Raw genomic sequence first — 22,206 nt, 5'->3', positions numbered from 1 at the left:
GGTCGGGAGTGAGGGGCACCGGCAGAGGTTGGGGGGAGCCCAGGGCTGGGCTAGCAGGGGGCTGTGGGTCGGGAGTGAGGGGCACCGGCAGAGGTTGGGGGGAGCCCAGGGCTGGGCTAGCAGGGGGCTGTGGGTCGGGAGTGAGGGGCACCGGCAGAGGTTGCGGGGAGCCCAGGGCTGGGCTAGCAGGGGGCTGTGGGTCGGGAGTGACGGGCACCGGCAGAGGTTGGGGGGAGCCCAGGGCTGGGCTAGCAGGGGGCTGTGGGTCGGGAGTGAGGGGCACCGGCAGAGGTTGGGGGGAGCCCAGGGCTGGGCTAGCAGGGGGCTGTGGGTCGGGAGTGACGGGCACCGGCAGAGGTTGCGGGGAGCCCAGGGCTGGGCTAGCGGGGGGCTGTGGGTCGGGAGTGAGGGGCACCGGCAGAGGTTGCGGGGAGCCCAGGGCTGGGCTAGCGGGGGGCTGTGGGTCGGGAGTGAGGGGCACCGGCAGAGGTTGGGGGGAGCCCAGGGCTGGGCTAGCAGGGGGCTGTGGGTCGGGAGTGAGGGGCACCGGCAGAGGTTGGGGGGAGCCCGGGGCTGAGCTAGCAGGGGGCTGTGGGTCGGGAGTGAGGGGCACCGGCAGAGGTTGGGGGGAGCCCGGGGCTGAGCTAGCAGGGGGCTGTGGGTCGGGAGTGAGGGGCACCGGCAGAGGTTGGGGGGAGCCCAGGGCTGGGCTAGCAGGCGGCTGTGGGTCGGGAGTGAGGGGCACCGGCAGAGAAGGGGGCAGGGCTGGGATAGTAGGGGGTTATGGGTTGGGAGTGAGGGGCATTTGCAGAGCTGGGAGGGGGACAGGGCTGCACTCCCGGGCTCCAGGTAACCCAAAACCCCATGAGCAGAGAGGCACTTGCCAGCCCTGCCCCAAAATGGGAGTGGCCAGCGCACAACCGTGATTGGAAACTTACCCAGCCAAGTGGTGAAAACTAACAGTAGAGCCCAGGAGTCCTGGCTCCCAGCCCCTCTGCGGTAGCATCTTAGCCCCGATGTTCCCATGTGCTAGCTCTTGACCCAGTGGATCTCCCCAGGCCTGCGGGATCAGGGGGATGGAACAACTCCGGGAGGACGTCACCTGCTCCATCTGCTTGGACGTCTTGAAAGACCCCCTCTGCATCGAGTGCGGCCACAACTTCTGCCGGGGCTGCCTCTCGACTCACTGGAGCCAGATCTCAGCCCAGCAGCACCGCTGCCCGGACTGCCGGGCTCCCTGCTCCGGGGATAGGATGATCCCAGACACACACGTCAAAAACCTAGCAGAGAAAATCGCGAAGCCTCTGCAGGAAGAGACTGAGTTGGTGAGACCAGACAGGCCGGATAAGGGGAAAAGGAGCTTTCTCTTGTAGGGGATGCTGGGCCCAATCCATCCGCAGGGCAGGGACTGGCTGACTCATGGGGGCAGGGGATGGGACACCAGGCCTTTCCCCTTTAGAGGGCACCAGCCCTGATCTGGGCCCAGGGTGGGGACTGGCTGTCTCAGAAGGGTGAGGAAGGGGACACACAGACTCATAGACTGGTAGGCCAGAAGGGACCATCATGATCACCTAGTCTGAACTCCTGTACATTGCAGGCCACAGAACCTCATCTACCCGCTCCTATAATAGACCCCGAACCTCTGGCTGAATTACTGATGTCCTCAAATCATGATCGAAAGAATCCAAGTTACAGAGACTCCACCATTTACTCTAGTTCAAACCTGCAAGTAACCCGTGCCCCGTGCTGCAGGGGAAGGCAACCCCCGCACCCCAGGTCTCTGCCAATCCGACCTGTGGGCAAATTCCTTCCCAACCCCAAATATGACGATCAGCTAGACCCTGAGCATGTGGGTGAGACCCACCAGCCCGACACCTGGGAAAGAATTGCTTATAGTAACTCAGAGCCCTCCCCATCTAGTGTCCCATCACTGGCCCTTGGGGATATTTGGTACGAGCCTTCACACATGAGCCACATGCCTTTGTAGACAACCTCATCATACCATCCCCTCCATAAACTTGTCACGCTCAGTCTTGAATCCAGTTAGGTTTTTTGTTCCCCTTGGGAGGCTGTTCCAGAACTTCACTCCTCCGATGGTTGGAAACCCTTGTCTAATTTCAAGGCTAAACTTGTTGCTGGCCAATTTATAGCCATTTGTTCTTGTGTCAAGGTTGGTGCTTAACTTAAATCACTCCCCTCCCTCCCTGGTATTTATCCCTCTGTTGTGTTTCTAGAGTGCAGTCATAGCTCCCCTCAGCTTTCTTTTGGTTCGGCTAAACAAGCCGAGCTCTTTGAGTCTCCTCTTCTAAGGCAGGTTTTCCAGTCGTTGAATGATCCTAGTAGCCCTTCTCTCTACCTGTTCCAGTTTGAATTCATCTTTCTTAAACGTGGGAGACCAGAACTGCAAACTCTGCTCCAGATGGGGGCTCACCAGTGCCTTGTATCATGGCAATAACACTTCCTGTCTCTGATGGAAATACAGTACCTCACCTAGTACATCCTAGGGTTGCATCAGCCTTTTTCACGGCCACATCCCATTGGCGGCTCATAGTCATCCAGTCATCAGCCAATAAACCCAGGTCTTTCTCCTCCTCTGTCGCTTCCAACTGAGATGTCCCCACCTTGTAGCACAAATTCTTGTTGTTAGTCCCAAAATGCATGACCTTGCACTTTTCACTATTCAATTTCATCCCATTTTTATTATTCCAGTTTCAAGGTTGTCCAGATCGTCTGTACGATATTCCGGTCCTCCTCCGTACTGGCAATACCTCCCAGCTGTGGGTCATCCCAAAATTTGATCAGCACACTCCCACTCTTTGTGCCTAGGTCATTAATGAAAATGTTAATAAGATTGCTCCCAAGACCGATCCCCGAGGAACTCCACTAGTAACCTCCCTCCAGCCTGACAGTTCACCGTTCAGTTTGACCCATTGTCGTCTCCCTTTTAACCTCTCCTTACCCACCTTTCGATTCTCATCTTAATTCCCATCTTCTCCAATTTAATTTTCCATGTGGCACTGTATCAAATGCCTTACTGAAATCCAGGCAGATTAGATCAACTGCGTTTCCTTTGTCTAGAAAATCAGTTATCTTCTCAAGGCGAGAGATCAGGTTGGTTTGGCATGATCTACCTTTTGGAAAGCCAGAATGTATTTTATGCCAATTACCATTTATCTCTATGTCCTTAACTCCTGTCTCTTTCAAACCTTCGTCCAAGACCGTGCATACAATTGAGGTCAAACTCATGGACCTGTGGTTTCCTGGATCACTTCTTTTCTCCCTTCTTAAATATATGTACTATATTAGCCATTCTCCCATCATGGGATACAAGCCCTGACTTTTACAGATTAATTACAAATCCTTGCTATTGGGCTTGCAATTTTGTGTGCCAGTTTCCTCAATATTCTTTGGTGGAGATGGTCCAGACCCCCCCAGTTTGGTCCCATTAAGCTGTTTGAATTTGGCTTCCATTTCAGCCAATTCAGTGACAATTTCTACTCCCGTATTCTTGTTCTCATTAGCCATCTTGCCACAAGCATCTCTATAAGCTTATTAAAATCGGAGGCAAGATATTTGTTTAGCTGTTGGGCCAAACCCATGTAACCCTTCTTCCAGGTGACGCCAGCAGCAACCAGGGCCCGGTTCAATATCTCGGGGTTTCTTTTCAACAATACAACACAGAACTGGCACGAGCCCCCACCCAGTGACCTGAGAAATTTACACACCACCCTTGGGAGCCTCTCAGAGGCAAAACTTCCCCACTTGCAAGCACAGAGTCTGAGTGTAGAAAAGAAACTTTGAATAAAAGGAGGGAAGTACCTCGGCATTAATTTGGGAAAACACCACAAACAGGGTTCATAGACATACACCATGAGCAAAAGACCCACCCCAAGTAGGTTGGGCAGTGCCCTTTTCCTGCAGGGTCTTAAGCCAGCAACCCAAAATTCCCTTTAACGTGCCCGTCCCTTCTCTGCACCCCATTCACAGTTGCTGTCCTTGGCCAGTGCAGCCCCAGAGTTCACAGGTGCATCTGCAGGGTTCACCTCCCACCCTAGGTGAAAACGGGACGGGGGAGAGAAGGAGGCACATTACTCGCTCCGCGGCTCGGGCACTCGCTTGTCACCCCTATGGCCAATTGCCGTGCCTCTCTGTGGGGCTCTGCTCTCTGGCCCTCTCTTCCAGCCGCCCTGCTGGCCGCTTGCCACCCCTCTCCGCCAGCCGCCCTGCTGGCCACACCAAGCTGACTTCTGGGCCCCCCACTTCACACAGCTCTCAGTGATTTCAGCTGTTCGTGGGGGAGCCTGACGGCTGGGGCACACTGGGCAGAGTCTTGCATCAGAGACACTGTCCCAAAGCAGATCTAATACATTGACCTAGGTATCAGCGATTTCAGCTCTGCAGCCTGTAACAAGACTCTCAACTGAGTCTCACTTAGCTCTGTTATTACACAGTGGAGAGAGGAAGGGACAAGTGGTGTTTGGGACCCTTAGGCAAGGCCCACAACACACATACATGTGTGTGTGAGTATGAGTGTGAGTGTGTGTGTGTTCCATCGGGGTCGGCCAGGTACAGTTCTGCTGCCCTTCATGCCCCAATGACAAGGAGACTGGGGATCCAACACCAGCCAAAGGTGACCATTTGGGCAAGCAATCCCATCATGCTGAGCACCTAGGCAGGGTGGGTGTGCCCATCCAAAGGAGATCAGCTCCTGAAGTCCTTTTCCACAGCTCACCACCCGATGTCAGGGGAGACCTCATTCAACCTCTGCTTACACCTATATCTGTAATCTCCACCCCACCCTCAGTGCTTAGTGGTCCCACTTCTTCTTTCCTTGTTTTCTTTTTATTTATAAGGCTAATTAACCTTTTAGTGTTTGTTTCAATTCCCTTTGCACGGTCTAATTCTGCTAGGCCTTTGGCAGTTCTCAGTTTTCTCTCCACTTTCTGACCTCCAGAAGGCAGCTTTCCTTGCTGATCCATCCCATCTTCCATTCCTCGTAGGCTTTCTGCTTTCTCTTAATTTCTCTTTGAGATCCTGGTTCATCCAGTTTGGTCAGCAACCCTTTTTCTGGATGCAGACTCCAGAGAGTTTCTGCAATTTTGACTTAAAGTAATTCCAAGCCTCTTCCACATCCAGATCCTTGAGGTTTGCAGGCCATCCACTTCCCTAATTCCCTTAATGTTTTACAGTTTGGCCTTTTGAAATCCAGGACCCCCGGCTGCCAACCTGATTTCCTTTATCCTTCCATTTAATTTAACCTGAATAGCTCATGGTCACTCGAACCACGGCTATCCTTTACAGCCAGTTCTTCAGTGCGGTCCTCGCTACTTACCAATACTAAATCTAAACTGATCTCACTTCTTGTTGCTTCGGTGACTACTTGGTGAAGAAATCTGTCAGCCGTCACATACAAAAATATCCAAGCCCTACCATTATTAGTAGCTCTTCTCCCCCAATCTCTGTCTGGAAAACGAAAGTCTCCCATAATCACACAATTCCCAGTGGTATTTATTTCATTCAAACTATTCATGGGGTTTCTATCCATCCCCAAACCGGATTCTGGGGGTCTTTAGCAGACCCGAAGCACTGTCCCAGGGGAGCCTCTGGTAGCTTCTTCCCCACAGTGATTTTGACACAAATTGATTCTGTTTTATCCATTCCATCCCTTCTCGTTTCTTTCCACTCCACCTCGTCATGAGCAGACAATGCTACTCCACCACCTCTGCCTTTCTTCTTTCTTTCCTGTAATCCAGCCATGGCTGCTACTGCCCCATGGTTCTGTTCACCCGATAATATCTGTTTTCCCGTCCCGCACCCATAGTTCTACTTCCTCCATTTTGTCACCCAGGCTCCTGGCATTGCTGAGCAGACATCTTGCTGATTCTGCTTGGCTTTGCTCAGATTTCTCACGCGGGTAGGTACAGTCATTTTACTGCCAGTATCGGCCACCTGACTGTTAGTGTAGGTGCTCTTGGCACTATTGATCTTCTTCTCGTGCGTTCTCCTTCTCTCTGTCGTTCCTTTCTCCATTGCTGCGCCCTCTCCTACTTGATTTGCCTCCCGCTCAGTGTGAGAATCAGGCCTGGAGGTTCCATGAGCATCTCCCAGGGTTCCTAGTTTAAAGCCCTTTTCCTCAGCTGTCCCAACCTCCACCCCAGAAGTCTATCTCCCTCCCCACGCAGGTGGCATTCGTCCCATAACCAGTCGTCTGTCTGTGAACGCCTCCCAGTGGTTGAACATCCCCAAGCCCTCGTTAGTCCCAGTGCCTGAGCCATCTGTTGATTATCGGCATCTTGTCTAGGCTTTGCTCTCCTCCTCCAGGGACAGGTAGCATCCCACTGAAGATCACTTTAGCCTCCATTTCTTTATATGTCTTCCCTAGCCTGGCACAGTCTCCCTTGATGTGTTCCAGCAAGAATCTAGGGGCATTTCCCCTCCAGAGAGTTCTGGCTCTGATGCAGCCCCAGGGCAGGGTGACTGGCTGGTTTGGGGAGGTGGGAATGGGGACCGGGGCTCTGATCTCGGGCACTGGCTGGGTTGGGGCTTGGGAAGGGTCACGGGGCTTTGGTGCAGGGGACTGGCTAGCTCAAGGGGGTGGGAATGGAGCATGGGGCTCTTATCAGGGGGCCATGGGACAGTCTCTCTTGGAGGGTGGGGTCCCAGGTCTGACCCTGCTCTCTCCCTGCAGCAGGGGCCGGGGGCTCAGCCGGAGCCGGGGCACCCGGTGCAGCTGGTGCGTCTGGACGAGGAAGAGAACCTGATCCTGGATGAGGAGGCCCTGAGCCGCTGCCTGGAGCAGGGTGGGGTGGGGGATGCCCCCGTCTGCCTGGTGTCCATCATCGGGGAGCAGCGCCGGGGCAAATCCTTTCTTCTGAACTACCTGCTGCGCCGCCTCCGGAGCCCGGTGAGTGTGAACGGGGCAGGAGTGAGCTGTGGGTGTGAGCGGCCCTATCCTGCCCCCTGCTGGCAGGCTCAGAGCTGCACACGTGGTTGTGAGCAGCTCGCCCCCCACCATGTCCAGTTAGCTCGGGCCATGGCTGGACCCTAACGCGTCTGTCGGCCTGTCTGGAACACAGCGTGTCTCTCTCTCGTCTAGACAGCCGTGGGTCTGTTTGTCTATCAGATTACGATCACACCCGTCACCACGTATTCCTCCCTGCCCCACACTAGCACAATTAACCCCTGCCCCCCTCCCAGGGTTTGCAGCCCAGGGTAGGAGGGGGGTATCAGTCACTCTCCTCCCCCATGCTGCACTGACCTCTCCCCCACCATGTTCCCTCCCAGCAGGACGCGAGGGACGGGTCATGGATGGGCCGGGAGGATGAGCCCCTGGAGGGGTTCGAGTGGCGTGCGGACGAGGAGCGAGTCACCAACGGGGTGTGGGCGTGGAGTCAGCCCTTCTGGGTCCCGGCCAAGTCGGGGAAAGTAAGTGGGGGCATTGGGGGTGCACAGGGAAGGGGGAGGAGGCCATGAGGGGGCTGGGAGAAGGGAACCAGGTGGAGAGAGAACAGGGGGGAATGGAGAAGAGACAGAAGTAAAGAGCTAACCCTGGGGGACTTCTGGGGAAGTTGAGAAGGAGATGCCAGGGGCCATGGGGCCTGAGCAGGGGACAGGCTCTGGGGGCGGAGGGGCCGTGGGTGGCTGGACAACGCCGGGAGCTGACCTGGGACGCTCACTCTTGGCCCCCCCAGGTGGCCGTGCTGCTGGTGGACACCGAGGGCTCCATGGACATTGAGAGCAACAAGGAGACCAGCATCAAACTCTCCGCCTTTTCCATGCTGCTCAGCTCCTACCAGGTTGGGGGGCTCCCCGGGGGGTGCTGTGCTGCAGGGAGCAAGGTGGAGGCTCAGTGGGGGGTGCTCTCCCCTGGGGGTCAGGGCCGGCCCCAATGCCCCAGTGAGGCGCTAGGGGGCGCTGTGCTGCAGGGAGCGGGTGACGTGGCTGGGAAGGGGCCTGGGGCGGCCGTCCCTGCTCGTTGCTGTAGCTCTGTCTGTCTCGTGATTATCTGCAGATACTGAACACTGGCTGTCGGGTGAAGGACCCGGATCTCGAATACCTGGAGGTGAGGCCGGGCAGTGCAGAACGTGGCCGGGCCAGGTTCTCCCCTTATGCCCACAGCGTTATTATCCCTCCCCATAGCTCCTGTGGGGAAACTGAGGCCCAGAGAGAGAAACCGACTCTCCCACGGTGACGTGGGCCTCTGGAGTCAGCACTGTCACTGCACGGCCCAGCCTGGCTCTCTGCTCCCAGGTATCCGGCGTGGGCCACTGGGCCAAAGTTAGGACCCCTCCCTCCCCTCCAGCCCAGCTCTGCCATTGGTGGGAAGCTGCTGGGGCCAGGTCCTGGGGCGGTCGCTCTGTCCCCCTGCACTGCTTTTCTTTTCTCTCCAGCCTCTTACCCAGCCCCAGCCCCGCTGGGTCGAGCCTCTGTCAGTCGCACCCTTAGCAACATCACTGCCACCTGTGGTATATGGCGTGTCCTGCCCCTGTACTGAGCCCTGGGGGGATTCTCTGTTCAGGGGAGGGGTTGGCTTGGGAGGGTTTTATCTGTCCTCGCTGCCCCGGGTTCTGTCATTGGCAAAAAACTGGTTCACGCAGAGATATGGAGGCCTAGTCAGAGCTCAGGGAAATGCTACGTGCTGACATTGTTCAAGGCGTGAGCAGAGCCGTGGTTTGACCCCTGGGGCTGTGCAAAGGAAGTTGGAAGCATCCATCAGCCCTAGGCAATGGGGTGTTTGTGGAGTGGAACCCCTTTGTAAAAGGACCCCAAATTTCGATCACTGACTCCCCCCCCGCATTCCTCCCTCACCTCCATGGAGCACCTTGAGAGAAGGAGAAAGCCCTGAAACCGGATAGAGGAGGGGTTGTGCATTGACAGTCCTCCCCGCCCGTGCCAGACCCTCATGTCCCACAGCCTCCCTCTCACTCCCATGGCCGGGTGCAGCTTCTTTCTCTCTGACCCACTGAAATCGTCTCTGTCCATCTCACATTTTATTTTGCGCTCGCTGGGCCTCGCTCTCTGCCCTGGGCAGAGGAAGAAGCTCAGGTGTGGGGGTGGGGGGTGATCAGGCCCCTTTCTGTCCACAGGCAGGATCATTTCCCCCCAAACTAAACACCTCCCAGGTCCCAGACTCACCCCGCCCCTCTTTTCTCTCTGCAGATGTTTGTGCAGGTGGCCGAAGTGGTGGGAGAGGCCTATGGACTGGAGCCCATTCAGGTGAGACGGCTTCTCCCCCATCACCTGCTCTGCCCCATGTATCCCCACACTGCACCCCTCCTCCACTCCACAGCATGCTCCTGCCCCTTGCACCCCAGCCCCACTCCTGAGGGGTTGAGGTTTCCCCAGCAGACACTGTCCTTCTCCACGTCCCAGTGTCCCCCCACCCTCAACTCCCCTTCTGTCTCCCCTGCAGCACCTGGACCTACTGGTGCGGGACTGGAGCAGCTCCCGGGTCCTCGGAGCCCAGGGTGGGGAGCAGCATCTGAGACAAGTCAGACAGGTGAGTGTGGGGCTTGGGGGGGATGGGGAATGGGACCCAGGGCCTAGTTGTGATCCAGACCCAGTGTTGGGGACTGCTGGTTGTGTGACAAATCCCATTATAAGACCCCTTTAAAGTTGCTTATAACTTTGCCAAACTTTAACTGTTTGGGCTGAAATTTTCCATGCTTGTTCTCTGCCGCCAGCTCAATTCGCGGATGCTCCCTCCAGCTGTTTCTGAGAATGAGGCTAAAAAAAACTAATTGTTTGGCAATATTGAAAGAAAATTCTGATGTTCCGGTTTTTTTTTTAAACATCTCTATCCTCCCCGCCCTCCCCGCTGCAGAGTAAGGACTCTAAATTTGATGGGGGGTGGGGTGGCCAGTGTGTCAGGCATAGGCAGAGTCCGTCTACACAGACCATGCTCCACCCCTCCCAGCTCCACATGCCGCCCAGACTGAGCATGGCCCCGTCCCCACAGAGCGACCCAGCACGCTCCAGCCTCGGGCTGCAGGAGCAAAGCTGGACTTTCCCTGCAAGTGCTGCTCCAGGCCAGGCACCAGAACTGAGAGGGGACCTCCTGTCTCTCCCATGCGCTCAGTGAGCCCAGGTGGCGGGAGGAGGAAGCTGCTTGATTGCAGTGTGGAGGGGAGAAAAGCCAGAGCAGGAGGAGGGAAAGGAGCAGGGTGGGACAAGGCATCTGGATAGACTGGGAATGGGGTAGGGGGTGCGAGGAGGCTGAGCCCTGGGACTCACTCCTTTCTCTTCCTGCCGTCCCCTGCCTTGTTCACTGCACCCCTTCCAATTCCTACCGCAAACGAGGCCGGGCTCCTCCAGACCCTCTCTGACTGCCTGGCAGGTCTGGCTAATGTTAACACAGGTTTTTGTGTGTGAATGTAACGATTCCCCCTGTCTCGGCAGAAGCTGGAGGCGAGGTCCCCTTGCAAACACCCCAAGGCCCTGGAAGCACTGAAGAGAAGCAGCAGCTGCTGTTATCTGATGCCCTTTCCTGGCGAGCGGATCACGATGGGGAGCGAGGGAACTCTCAGAGGTAATGGACCCTGGTCATTGGCTCTAAGCCCCCTGCCATGTGCAGAGCAATGTGATTGGGGCGCTGATCATGCCTACATGTGGAAGGTAGAAAGTAGGGGCATCAGACAGGCCCTATATTCCACCACCATTGTCCATCTCTCTCCCCTTTGCAGACATGGGTGAGAATTTCCGGGAGAGCCTGAGGGACTACGTCACCACCCTGGTGAGCTCGGCCAGTCAACATGTCCAGACAGACCGGCATCGGGAGATGCTCACCGGGACACAGCTCGCTGCCAAGATAAAGGTGAGGACTGGCCAGCTGTGCTGGAGGGAGCAGGAAGGGGATGCTCTCCCCTTGCAGTCAGTAATGACCCCAATACCCCCAATTCCCCAGCTGCCCCACCCCAGAGGTGGCTGCATCTCAGCTCCAGGGGAGCCATCTCCATGTTCCCAACCTTTCTAAGCCTTGTGGAGTCTGTGACATGGTGATTTCTTTTGGTTCCTTTTCAGAATTTATCTGATGTGATGAAGAAACATCGCTTCGGCTTCTCCTCTCCCTGTCAGGTATTGTCTCTGCCTCTGACCTGATCGCAGGGTGTCTCCCCTCTGTCGTCCATGCCAGGGCTGGTGAGGTGCTTGGAACTGGGGCCATCCTACTGGAGGTGACTGGGAAAGGGTCTCGGGTTCTCGGACTCCAAGGTAGAAGAATTTGACTAGACTAGAAGGTGGCTGATGCTGATGCTGGTGGCTGATGCTGGAGGGTGTGACTGGTTCGGTCTCAGAGACCCCCTTGGGACTGTCACCTGACGTGCTGGAATTACCTCTGAGCCCATTTTCCACTGCCAGCCTGGGCCTCCAGAACCCTGCCTTCTTGAGCTAGACACACTAGCCTGCTGCAACACAGACCCAGGTCTGGGTCTATGCCCCCAAAGCTGCAGACTTTAACCAAAAACTGCTCAGCAAGTCACCTATCTCCAGCACCCAGACACCCAGCTCCCAAAGGGATCCAAACCCCAAATAAATCTGTTTTATTCTGTATAAAGCTTATACAGGGTAAACTCATGAATTGTCTGCCCTCTATAACACTGATAGAGAGGTATGCACAGCTGTTTGCTCCCCCAGGTATTAATCACTTACTCTGGGTTCATTAATAAAGAAAAGTGATTTTATTAAGTAAAAAAAGTAGGATTTAAGTGGTTTTAAGTAATAACAGACAGAACAAAGTAAGTTACCAAGCAAAATAAAACAAAACACACAAGTCTAAACCTAATACATGAAGAAACTGAATAAAGGTAAATCTCACCCTCAGAGATGTTCCAATAAGCTTCTTTCACAGACTAGATTCCTTCCTAGTCTGGGCCCAATCCTTTTCCCTGGTACAGTTCTCGTTAGTTCCAGCTCAGGTGGTAACTAGGGATTTCTCATGACTGGCAGCCCCCTTTGTTCTATTCCACCCCCTTTTATATCTTTGGCACAAGGTGGGAATCCTTTGTCTCTCTGGGTTCCCACCGTTCCTTCTAAACGGAAAAGCACCAGGTTTAAGATGGATTCCAGTATCATGTGACATGTTCACGTGTCCTGTGAGACTTCAAGCCTCCATTCTTCCCGGCCTGACTTATAGGAACACAGGAAGGCTTTCAAGTAAACAGAGCCATTTACAACCAATTGTCCTAGTTAATGGAAGCCATCAAGATTCCAAACCACCATTAATGGCCTGCCCTTTGCATAGTTACAATAGGACTTCAGAGTAAAACTTCATAATTCTAACTTCAGTTACAAGAATGATACGTTCATACAAATAGGATGACCACACTCAGTAGATTATAAGCTTTGTAATGATACCTTACAAGAGACCTTTTTGCATGAAGCATATTCCAGTTACATCATATTCACTCATAAGCATATTTCCATAAACATATGGGGTGCAATGTCACTAATACTGGAGGGGTTGCCCAGTCTACGGATATATCTCCAGTTCATGAGGCCCGTAACATCAACACGCCTGTCCCCAGGCATGGAGACACACCAGCCCTGTGTGTGTCGGCATGTGAATAACAGCAGTTTATCAGAGCTGGCCCAAAAGTGACGATTTTGGTTTGGTTTTTCATGCAGAAACCATTGAGGTGCCCACAAACCCCCCAAATGTTTCCATTTGGCAACGCTGCCAAGGTGGCTCCTGGGAACTGTTGTTCATGCTCCTCACATGCCCCATTCTCCTCTATGGGTTGGTGTGATGAAGGAATAGTCACCTCTCATGAGTGCCTCCTGCCAGCTGGGGCGATCCTGCATTCTTCCCATTTTCTGTTCCCGGTGCTCCCTGTTGGCAGTTGCCTTAGTCAGGGGTGGCTCAGCCCTCCGGCTAAGTCACACATAGTCTGAGATACACGAAGGAGCCCCTTTCAGGGTAACACAGTCCAACAAACGGCTGGCCCTCTGTGGGGGCTTGAGCCTCATCTCTGGGCCTGTTTACACTCTAGCATCTAGCCCCTTTCTCAGGCTCTAAAACGAAACTTGCCCCCTTTTCAGGGCTTTGGCCACTGCGCCAGTGGCCGGCTGGGGCCATAGGCTTGCTCACTACTCCAGGTCGCAACTCAGGAACCCTGCAAGTAGCAGCCACCTGCTGCTTTCATTACTAGTTGCTACTGCTGCGTTTCCTGGGGTGCTTCCCACTCTGTCCCATCACCTTCTTGGGTTCTCTCTCTGTTCCCTGTATGAGCAGGGTCTCCTCTAGGCCTCCTTGCCTGGAGAGTTTCTCCATCTCTGTCCTGAGTTCTCAGGGTCTTCTCTCAGGCCTCTTCACCTGCAGAGTTTCCCAGACCTATCCCTGCGTGAGCAGGGTTCCTTCCCCAGTCTCTTTCCCCGTGGAGTCTCACAGTCTTTTAGTCTTTCTTTACCCTTCTGGTCCCAGCCAGCGACAACCCAGCTCACCCCTGCAGCTCCTTTTAACTGAGCCTGCCACACCCTGATTGGCTGCTTCCCTGCAGCCTTTCTAGGCAGGCCTGAGGTTCCACACTGATTGCTCCTTTTCCTGGGGTGGAGTGTGCCAGGACTGCAGTCCTAACCTGGGCTTACAAATGCGTGTAGATGCTCCAACCTTAGGTTAACAACCCCAGGGGCTGCTAACTCAATTCCTACTAACTCTGGCCTTACATCGCAGTGGAGACTTACCCATAAGCACGGACTGCAAAGTGCTCTTGGGTTTCAGCCTCAGATCGCCTGGGACAGGTGCTACCCAGGCCCTCTTCTAGAGGAGAATTTGTGGTGAGAGGGGTGCAGTTTATGTCCTTGGGAGGGGGGATAGACCAGCCTAGCCATTCTGGAATGACTACTCCGCAATAGCCACTCCACAATAGTGCCACAGCAGAGACTGTTCCGGAGTCATTGTGTTCCCCGGTCGATTTAGGGCCCCCCCGCCTATACCCTAGCTAGGGTTCAAGGCGTGACCCAGTCAATTTAGGGCACCCTCGCCCTTTCTCTACTGAGGTCTCAGGGTGTAAGACACATAAGAACATAAGAACGGCCACACTGGGTCAGACCAAAGGTCCATCTAGCCCAGTGTCCCGTCTGCCGACAGTGGCCAATGCCAGGTGCCCGAGAGGGAATGAACAGAACAGGGAATCATCAAGTGATCCATCCCCTGTTGCCCATTCCCAGCCTCTGGCAAACCTATTGGTACCCACGGGGCTCAGGAAGAAACCGGGTCAATTTAAGTACCCACCCTTTCCCCTCGGGGCTCCGGGCTGTACGGGTCTGCGGTACCTTTTCCCAGCGAAAGTCTTACACAGTTGTGCTCTTTACATTCATTTATTAACAACACACACAGAATACATATACCAAGCAACTCTTATATGCTCACCACTCCCAATATATGGAGAAATTTCATCAATGGTGAGTCAGGATCCTCTCATGGGGGGTTCCCGGTGCCCATACATGTCACGGTCTTGCAGGGGGTAGGATGTTTTGCAGCTTGATGTTGTACTGCTCTCCGGAGTTGATTCCCAAAGAGCATTGTTTTTTCATTTACATCTATCGGTAAAATTAGCTCCCTCTTTCAAATTTACTAAATCTGTCACAATATCCCACACCCCTAAATAACAGAATTTTTAACCAATTACACCCTGGCACCTATGTGTCCTTCTTCCTGCCCAGGTTCTTTACATTTTCTCTTTCATGCCCAAATGGTAACTTAGGTGTGACCTTCTCTGTGCAGAGGGTCAGCATAAAAACATGGCTCACAGCTTATTTTACAAAAACGAGACAAGCCATTTACAACACACACTTTGCTTCTCTACAAAAGAAAAAGGACACTAAACTATCTAAACTACTACATGCCACAAGGGGCCACAACAGTGGTCCCCTTAACCCACCCAGCAATATTGTTAACCTATCCAACTATACTCTCAGCCCAGCAGAAGAATCTGTCCTATCTCGGGGCCTCTCCTTCTGTCCCTCCACCCCCATGAACATGATACAGTTCTGTGGTGACCTAGAATCCTATTTTCGAAGCCTCCGTCTCAAGGAATATTTCCAACACACCTCTGAACAACATACTAACCCACAGAGACCTTCCTACCAACACTACAAAAAGAAGGATTCTAGGTGGACTCCTCCTGAAGGTTGAAACAACAGACTGGACTTCTACATAGAGTGCTTCCGCCGACGTGCACGGGCTGAAATTGTGGAAAAGCAGCATCACTTGCCCCATAACCACAGCCGTGCAGAACACAATGCCATCCACAGCCTCAGAAACAACTCTGACATCATAATCAAAAAGGCTGACAAAGGAGGTGCTGTTGTCATCATGAATAGGTCGGAATATGAACAAGAGGCTGCTCAGCAGCTCTCCAACACCACTTTCTACAAGCCATTACCCTCTGATCCCACTGAGAGTTACCAAAAGAAACTACACCATCTGCTCAAGAAACTCCCTGAAAAAGCACAAGATCAAATCCACACAGACACACCCCTGGAACCCCGACCTGGGGTATTTAATCTGCTACCCAAGATCCATAAACCTGGAAATCCTGGACGCCCTATCATCTCAGGCATTGGCAAACTGACAGCAGATTGTCTGGCTATGTAGACTCCCTCCTCAGGCCCTATGCTACCAGCACTCCCAGCTATCTTCGAGACACCACTGACTTCCTGAGGAAACTACAATCCATCGGTGATCTTCCTGAAAACACCATCCTGGCCACTACGGATGTAGAAGCCCTCTACACCAACATTCCAAACAAAGATGGACGACAAGCCGTCAGGAACACTATCCCCAATAATGTCACGGCTAACCTGGTGGCTGAACTTTGTGACTTTGTCCTCACCCATAACTATTTCACATTCGGGGACAATATATACCTTCAGATCAGCGGCACTGCTATGGGTACCCGCATGGCCCCACAGGATGCCAACATTTTTATGGCTGATTTAGAACGCTTCCTCAGCTCTCGTCCCCTAATGCCCCTACTCTACTTGTGCTACATTGATGACATCTTCATCATCTGGACCCATGGAAAAGAAGCCTTTGAGGAATTCCACCATGATTTCAACAATTTCCATCCCACCATCAACCTCAGCCTGGACCAGTGCACACAAGAGATCCACTTCCTGGACACTACGGTGCTAATAAGGTGGGGGGAGGGATAGCTCAGTGGTTTGAGCATTGGTCTGCTAAACCCAGGGTTGTGAGTTCAATCCTTGAGGGGGCCATTTAAGGATCGGGGCAAAAATTGGAGATTGGTCCTGCTTTGAGCAGGGGATTGGACTAGATGACCTCCTGAGGTCCCTTCCAACCTGGATATTCTAAGATTCTATGATGGTCATATAAACACCACCCTATACCGGAAACCTACTGACTGCTATACTTACCTACATGCCTCCAGCTTTCACCCAGACCACACCACACAATCCATTGTCTACAGCCAAGCTCTGCGATACAACCGCATTTGCTCCAACCCCTCAGACAGAGACAAACACCTACAAGATCTCTATCAAGCGTTCTTACAACTACAATACCCACCTGCTGAAGTGAAGAAACACATTGACAGAGCCAGAAGAGTACCCAGAAGTTACCTACTAAAGGACAGGCCCAACAAAGAAAATAACAGAACGCTACTAGCCATTACTTCAGCCCCCAACTAAAACCTCTCCAACGCGTCATCAAGGATCTACAACCTATCCTGAAAAATGATCCCTCACTCTCACAGATCTTGGGAGACAGGCCAGTCCTTGCTTACAGGCAGCCCCCCAACCTGAAGCAAATACTCACCAGCAACCACACACAACGCAACAAAAACACTAACCCAGGAACCTATCCTTGCAACAAAGCCATTGCCAACTGTGTCCACATATCTATTCAGGGGACACCATCATAGTGCCTAATCACATTAGCCACACTATCAGAGGCTCGTTCACCTGCACATCTACCAATATGATATATGGCATCATGTGCCAGCAATGCCCCTCTGCCATGTACGTTGGCCAAACTGGATAGTCTCTACGTAAAAGAATAAATGGACACAAATCAGACGTCAAGAATTATAACATTCAAAAACCAGTCGGAGAACACTTCAATCTCTTTGGTCACTCAATTACAAACCTAAAAGTTGCAATTCTTCAACCAAAAAACTTCAGAAACGGACTCCAACGAGAGACTGGTGAATTGGAATTAATTTGCAAACTGGATACAATTAACTTAGGCTTGAATAAAGACTGGGAGTGGATGTGTCATTACACAAAATAAAACTATTTTCCCTTGTTTATTTCCCCCCAACTGTTCTTGTCAACTGCTGGAAATGGCCCACCTTGATTATCACTACAAAAGGTTCCCCCCGCCCCCCGCCGCTCTCCTGCTGGTAATAGCTCACCTTACCTGATCACTCTCATTACAGTCTGTCTGGTAACACCCATTGTTTCATGTTCTCTGTGTATATAAAATCTCCCCACTGTATTTTCCACTGAATGCATCCGATGACGTGAGCAGTCGCTCATGAAAGCTTATGCTCAAATAAATTTGTTAGTCTCTAAGGTGCCACAAGTACTCCTTTTCTTTTAGCTTATTTTATGTTTGTTGAGTCTCCTTCTCTATCCTCCCTAATTTCACAGCACCTGGCTGTTTCTACTTTACAACCTGGGTGGTTATAACTCTCGTTAGGGGCATTCCTGGGGAGGCAATACTTTGTCAGCAGCAGAAAATTCTCTTTTTTTTCACGTTTAGTGGTGAGATCTCTGAGTTTCGCCCAAAGCTGGTTTAATATGGGGGGTTGATCAGGTCTCAGACCAACAATTGCTCCTCCACAACAAGAGTTTACCCAGCCCAGAATAATACCCCTCCCCCCAGCAAAAAAGAGCTGAGATTCACACCCAAACCACCTGCCCCCTGATGATCAATAAAAGCCCCCACACACCACCAGACCCGTGAGAACCGGCGTCACTGATGTGCTCTCGGGCGTCAGCCTCAGGCCGAGCCCGGCTGGGACAGGGGTTTGCAAAGTCTTTGGCTAGAGGAAAGTGCTGCAAGGGCAAAATGCAGGTCGGGGTGGGGAAGGGAGCCGAGGCTGGGCTGCCGTTAGGGAACAAATTGGAGACCAGGGGCACCAGACGCCGAAAGCGGCCGCCATGCCACCTAGTGGCATCTCTCTGTTACGTGAGGCTGCTGCGGTGGAAGCTTCAGCCACTAAATGGAGTCGGGGCCCCATGAACTGCGGCTCACCCCGGTCTTGTCCCCCCGGCACAGATGGCCATCACCTTCCACAACCAGAGAGTCGTGGACAGCGCCCGCACAGACCACGCTGTGTTTCTGAGGGAGAAGGTGAGTTCAGGGGGCGGAAGGGTCTGCGCCCCCAGCCAGAGGAACCCCAGAGGGAAACATCCCGGCCAACCCCGTGGGCTTTGGGCTTTGGGGAGGAGACGGGAGCTCATATCTCCAGCTCCCAGGGTGCTTGTGGAGATTGGTGAATCCAACCCATGTACAGTGGAAGCCCTGATCTCAGTCACAGGAGTGAGGGGAAGTTTCTGTGCTGTAGCTGGGGGGTCCATGGGTGAGACAGGGTCACACACCCGCCCCTTCTAACAGCCTGGGCCCCTCCTCTCCCCCTCCTCTCCCGCTCCACGCAGGACGGCCTGTCCCGGTGCATGGTCGACTGTCTGACGATGGATCTGAGCGCAATGGCAGAGCAGTTCGAGGAGCAGCGCAGGTGGCTGCTGGGGCGGTGCCGGGAGGAGATGAGGGAGCCAGAGAAGGAGACCCTGCTGATGGCCCTAGAGGAGGAGATGACTCAGGAGGCCGAGACTTTCCTGGAGACCTACCGAAGGCGCTATCAGCATCACACCACCAACCAGAGAGCCATGGACAGAGCCCGCAGAGACCACGCTGACTTTCTGAGGGAGAAGGTGAGTGAGAGGGGTTGTGGCCCCATGCAGGGGAACCCCAGGGAACCTTCCCAGCCATCCCCATGGCCTATGTTTTTTTGGAAGGAGATGGGACCTCGTATCAGCTTCTGAGGTGGCTGCAGAGATGGGAGACCCCAACCCCAGTACAACAGGCATCCTGATCTCAGGCACGGAGTTCGGGGGAAGTGGCTCTCCTGTAGCCGGAGGGTCCATGGGTGAGATGGGGCCGCACACGCACACCTTGTAACAGCCTTGTGTCCCCCCTCTCCCACTTCTCTCCCGCTCAACGCAGGACGGCCTGTCCCAGCGCATGGCCGACTGTCTGACGGTGGATCCGAGCGCAATGGCGGAGCAGTTCATGGAGCAGCGCAGGTCGCTCCTGGAGCAGTGTCAGAAGGAGATGAAGGAGCCGGAGGAGACCCTGATGACGGCGCTAAAGGCGGAGTTGACTCGGGAGGCCGAGACCTTCCTTGGGACCTACCGAAGACGCTATCAGAGTCACAACATCAACCAGAGAGTCATGGACAGAGCCCGCCAAGACCACGCTGACTTTCTGAGGGAGAAGGTGAGACAGGGTGAAACTGTGCTCCAGCCCGGGGAACCCCAGGGAAACATCCCGGCCAGCCCCGTGGGTTGTGGGTTGTGGGGCAGGAGACAGGAGTTCATATCTCCAGCTCCCAGGGTGGCTGCAGAGATGGGAGACTCCAACCCATGCACGGGGGGGGCTCTGATCTCGGTCAGGGGGGTGGAGAGAAGTTGCTGTGCTGTAGCCAGAGGGTCCATGGGATAGACGGGGTTCAACCCCCACCTTCTAACAGCCTTGGGCCCCCTCCTCTCCGGCTCCACACAGGACGGCCTGTCCCAGTGCATGGTCGAGTGTCTGAAGGTGGATCCGAGCGCAATGGCGGAGCAGTTCATGGAGCATCGCAGGTCACTGCTGGACCGGTGCCGGGAGGAGATGAAGGAGCCAGAGGAGACCCTGCTGACGGCCCTAGAGGTGGAGCTGTATAAGGAGGCCCAGACCTTCCTGGAGATGTACAGAAGGCGCTATGAGCATCATGCCTTTAACCACAGAGCCATGGACAGCGCCCGCCAAGACCACGCTGACTTTCTGAGGGAGAAGGTGAGTCTGTGGGGTGGGGGGCTGGGCCGCAGCTAAGGGAACCCCAGAGAAAAATCCAGGCCAGTCCCACGGGCTATTGGCTGTGGGGCAGGAGACAGGAGTTCATACGTCTGGCTCCCAGGATGGCTGCAGAGATGGGAGACTCCAGTGTAGAATGGGGGCTCTGATTTCAGTCAGGGGGTTTTGGCCAGTGCCCGGCACAACCCGGGACCCAATCTCAGTCACAGGGGAGGTGGGAAGTTGCTGTGCAGGGGAGGGGGAAAGTAGAGGGTCCTCCAGTGAGATGGGGTCACACACCCCTCCTTCTAACCGCCTTGGGCCCCCCCTCCACTCCCACATAATGTAGGATGCCCAGTCCCAGCACATGTTCAGCTGTCTGATGGTGACGCCGAGTGCAATGGCGAAGCAGTTCGTGGAGAAGCGCAGGTCACTGCTGGGGCGGTGCCGGGAGGAGATGAAGGAGCCGGAGGAGACCCTGCTGACTGCGCTAGAGGAGGAGCTGACTCGAGAGGCCGACATCTTCCTGGAGACCTACAGAGAGCGCTATCTGTATCACTTAACCAATCTGGGCCAGAAGTTGGGGCAGGGGCTGATCTTGTTGTTGGCAGCGAAGTCAAGTTTTCGTGACTGAGGCTGCAGAGCTAAGCAGCAGCTGTTAGGGTGGGGCTGGGGGTGGGAGTGGGGTGGACACTACAGCCAGGATGTACATGTGCAGGGAGGTGGGTAGCAACATCGGGCAGCAGGAAACGGCGAGAGCTGCAGCTGCCCACATCGACAGGGCATCACCATCGACACAACAGTTGGACCGTGAGCCCCTGCTCTGTGATTTTCACTAAAACACCTTCCAGGGAGGCCTCCAGCCGGGATGGGAAGCCATCAAGGCACAGAAAATTCACATCTGCCCTCAGAAGTTAGTCCCAGTAGTTATCCTCCCACAGTCTGGATTACAGTGGGAAGGAAAAGAATGGCTTAAGACACACCTGTCAGCTATCACTTCAGAGCTTAGTTGAGCTGGGCGAACTATGGGGATTTTTGTTCTCTGGTATGAGGGAGTAGGGAGCATTAACCTTTTAATGTTGCATGGGAGTTTTACTAGTCTACTTGTAGGCATTTTACTAGCTGCTTGTAGGCATTGTGTGTATCCTCTTTGCAACTGGTTGTGAACTTGAATGTTCTTTCCAGGGTACCATAGTTTTCTACAGAACTTCTGAATTCTACTAGGTTAAAATATATAAAAGGAGAAGAATTTTTTCAATATTTTTATTAATCTTTTTCTAAAACAAAAAAGCAAATTCCTCCTGTGCTGGCTGAGGAAAGTCGTGGTTTCATTTACCTTCAGCTTTACATTTACAGTTCTCTGAAGAGGTTTAGCGAGTAGCTCAGTGGTTGGTGAGCCTGTCGGGAGGAGAGGCAAATTCATGCACAGGTATAGTGTGTGCACATGCTGTAAAAAGACATCAGCCTCTGCCCCCCTCCATCTCTGCCTTCCCCAGGATTGCTGGGCCTCCCCCAATCACCTGCTAACTGTAGTTTGTTCGACTTGAACAGTCCCTGTTTAGTAACCCCCTAAAGTTCGTTTCAACTCCTCATGCAAATAAAAATTAAATTAAATTAAATTGAAAAAAACCCAGTATCCCAGATAATGTCACGGCAAACCTGGTGGCTGAACTTTGTGACTTTGTCCTCAACCATAACTATTTCACATTTCGGGACAATGTATACCTTCAAATCAGCGGCACTGCTATGGGTACCGGCATGGCCCCACAGGATGCCAACATTTTTATGGCTGACTTAGAACAACGCTTCCTCAGCTCTCGTCCCCTAATGCCCCTACTCTACTTGCGCTACATTGATGACATCTTCATCATCTGGACCCGTGGAAAAGAAGCCCTTGAGGAATTCCACCATGATTTCAACAATTTCCATCCCACCATCAACCTCAGCCTGGACCAGTCCACACAAGAGATCCACTTCCTGGACACTACAGTGCTATTAAGGGATGGTCACATAAACACCACCCTATACCGGAAACCTACTGACTGCTATGCCTACCTACATGCCTCCAGCTTCCATCCAGGACACACCACACGATCCATCATCTACAGCCAAGCTCTGCGATACAACCGCATTTGCTCCAACCCCTCAGACAGAGACAAACACCTACAAGAGCTCTATCAAGCGTTCTT

The 22,206-nt window shown here is 53.5% G+C and overlaps 1 protein-coding gene across 1 annotated transcript; it reads left to right on the top strand.

Moving 5' to 3' along the window:
- The first annotated feature begins 1,076 nt into the window (after positions 1-1,076).
- On the top strand, positions 1,077-20,651 carry LOC144930593 (RING finger protein 112-like). The gene is made up of 14 exons (XM_078853031.1): positions 1,077-1,325; positions 6,689-6,904; positions 7,288-7,425; positions 7,692-7,796; positions 8,012-8,062; positions 9,160-9,216; positions 9,413-9,499; positions 10,399-10,528; positions 10,683-10,813; positions 11,020-11,073; positions 18,242-18,316; positions 19,190-19,462; positions 19,748-19,912; positions 20,442-20,651. The coding sequence occupies exons 1-14, from the start codon at positions 1,077-1,079 to the stop codon at positions 20,649-20,651; spliced, it is 1,941 nt and encodes a 646-aa protein (XP_078709157.1).
- Positions 20,652-22,206: the final 1,555 nt, after the last annotated feature.

The sequence above is a fragment of the Lepidochelys kempii genome, chromosome 6 (assembly GCF_965140285.1).
Source record: "Lepidochelys kempii isolate rLepKem1 chromosome 6, rLepKem1.hap1, whole genome shotgun sequence".
Taxonomy (NCBI): domain Eukaryota; kingdom Metazoa; phylum Chordata; order Testudines; family Cheloniidae; genus Lepidochelys; species Lepidochelys kempii.
This window is presented reverse-complemented; position numbering and strand designations above follow the sequence as displayed.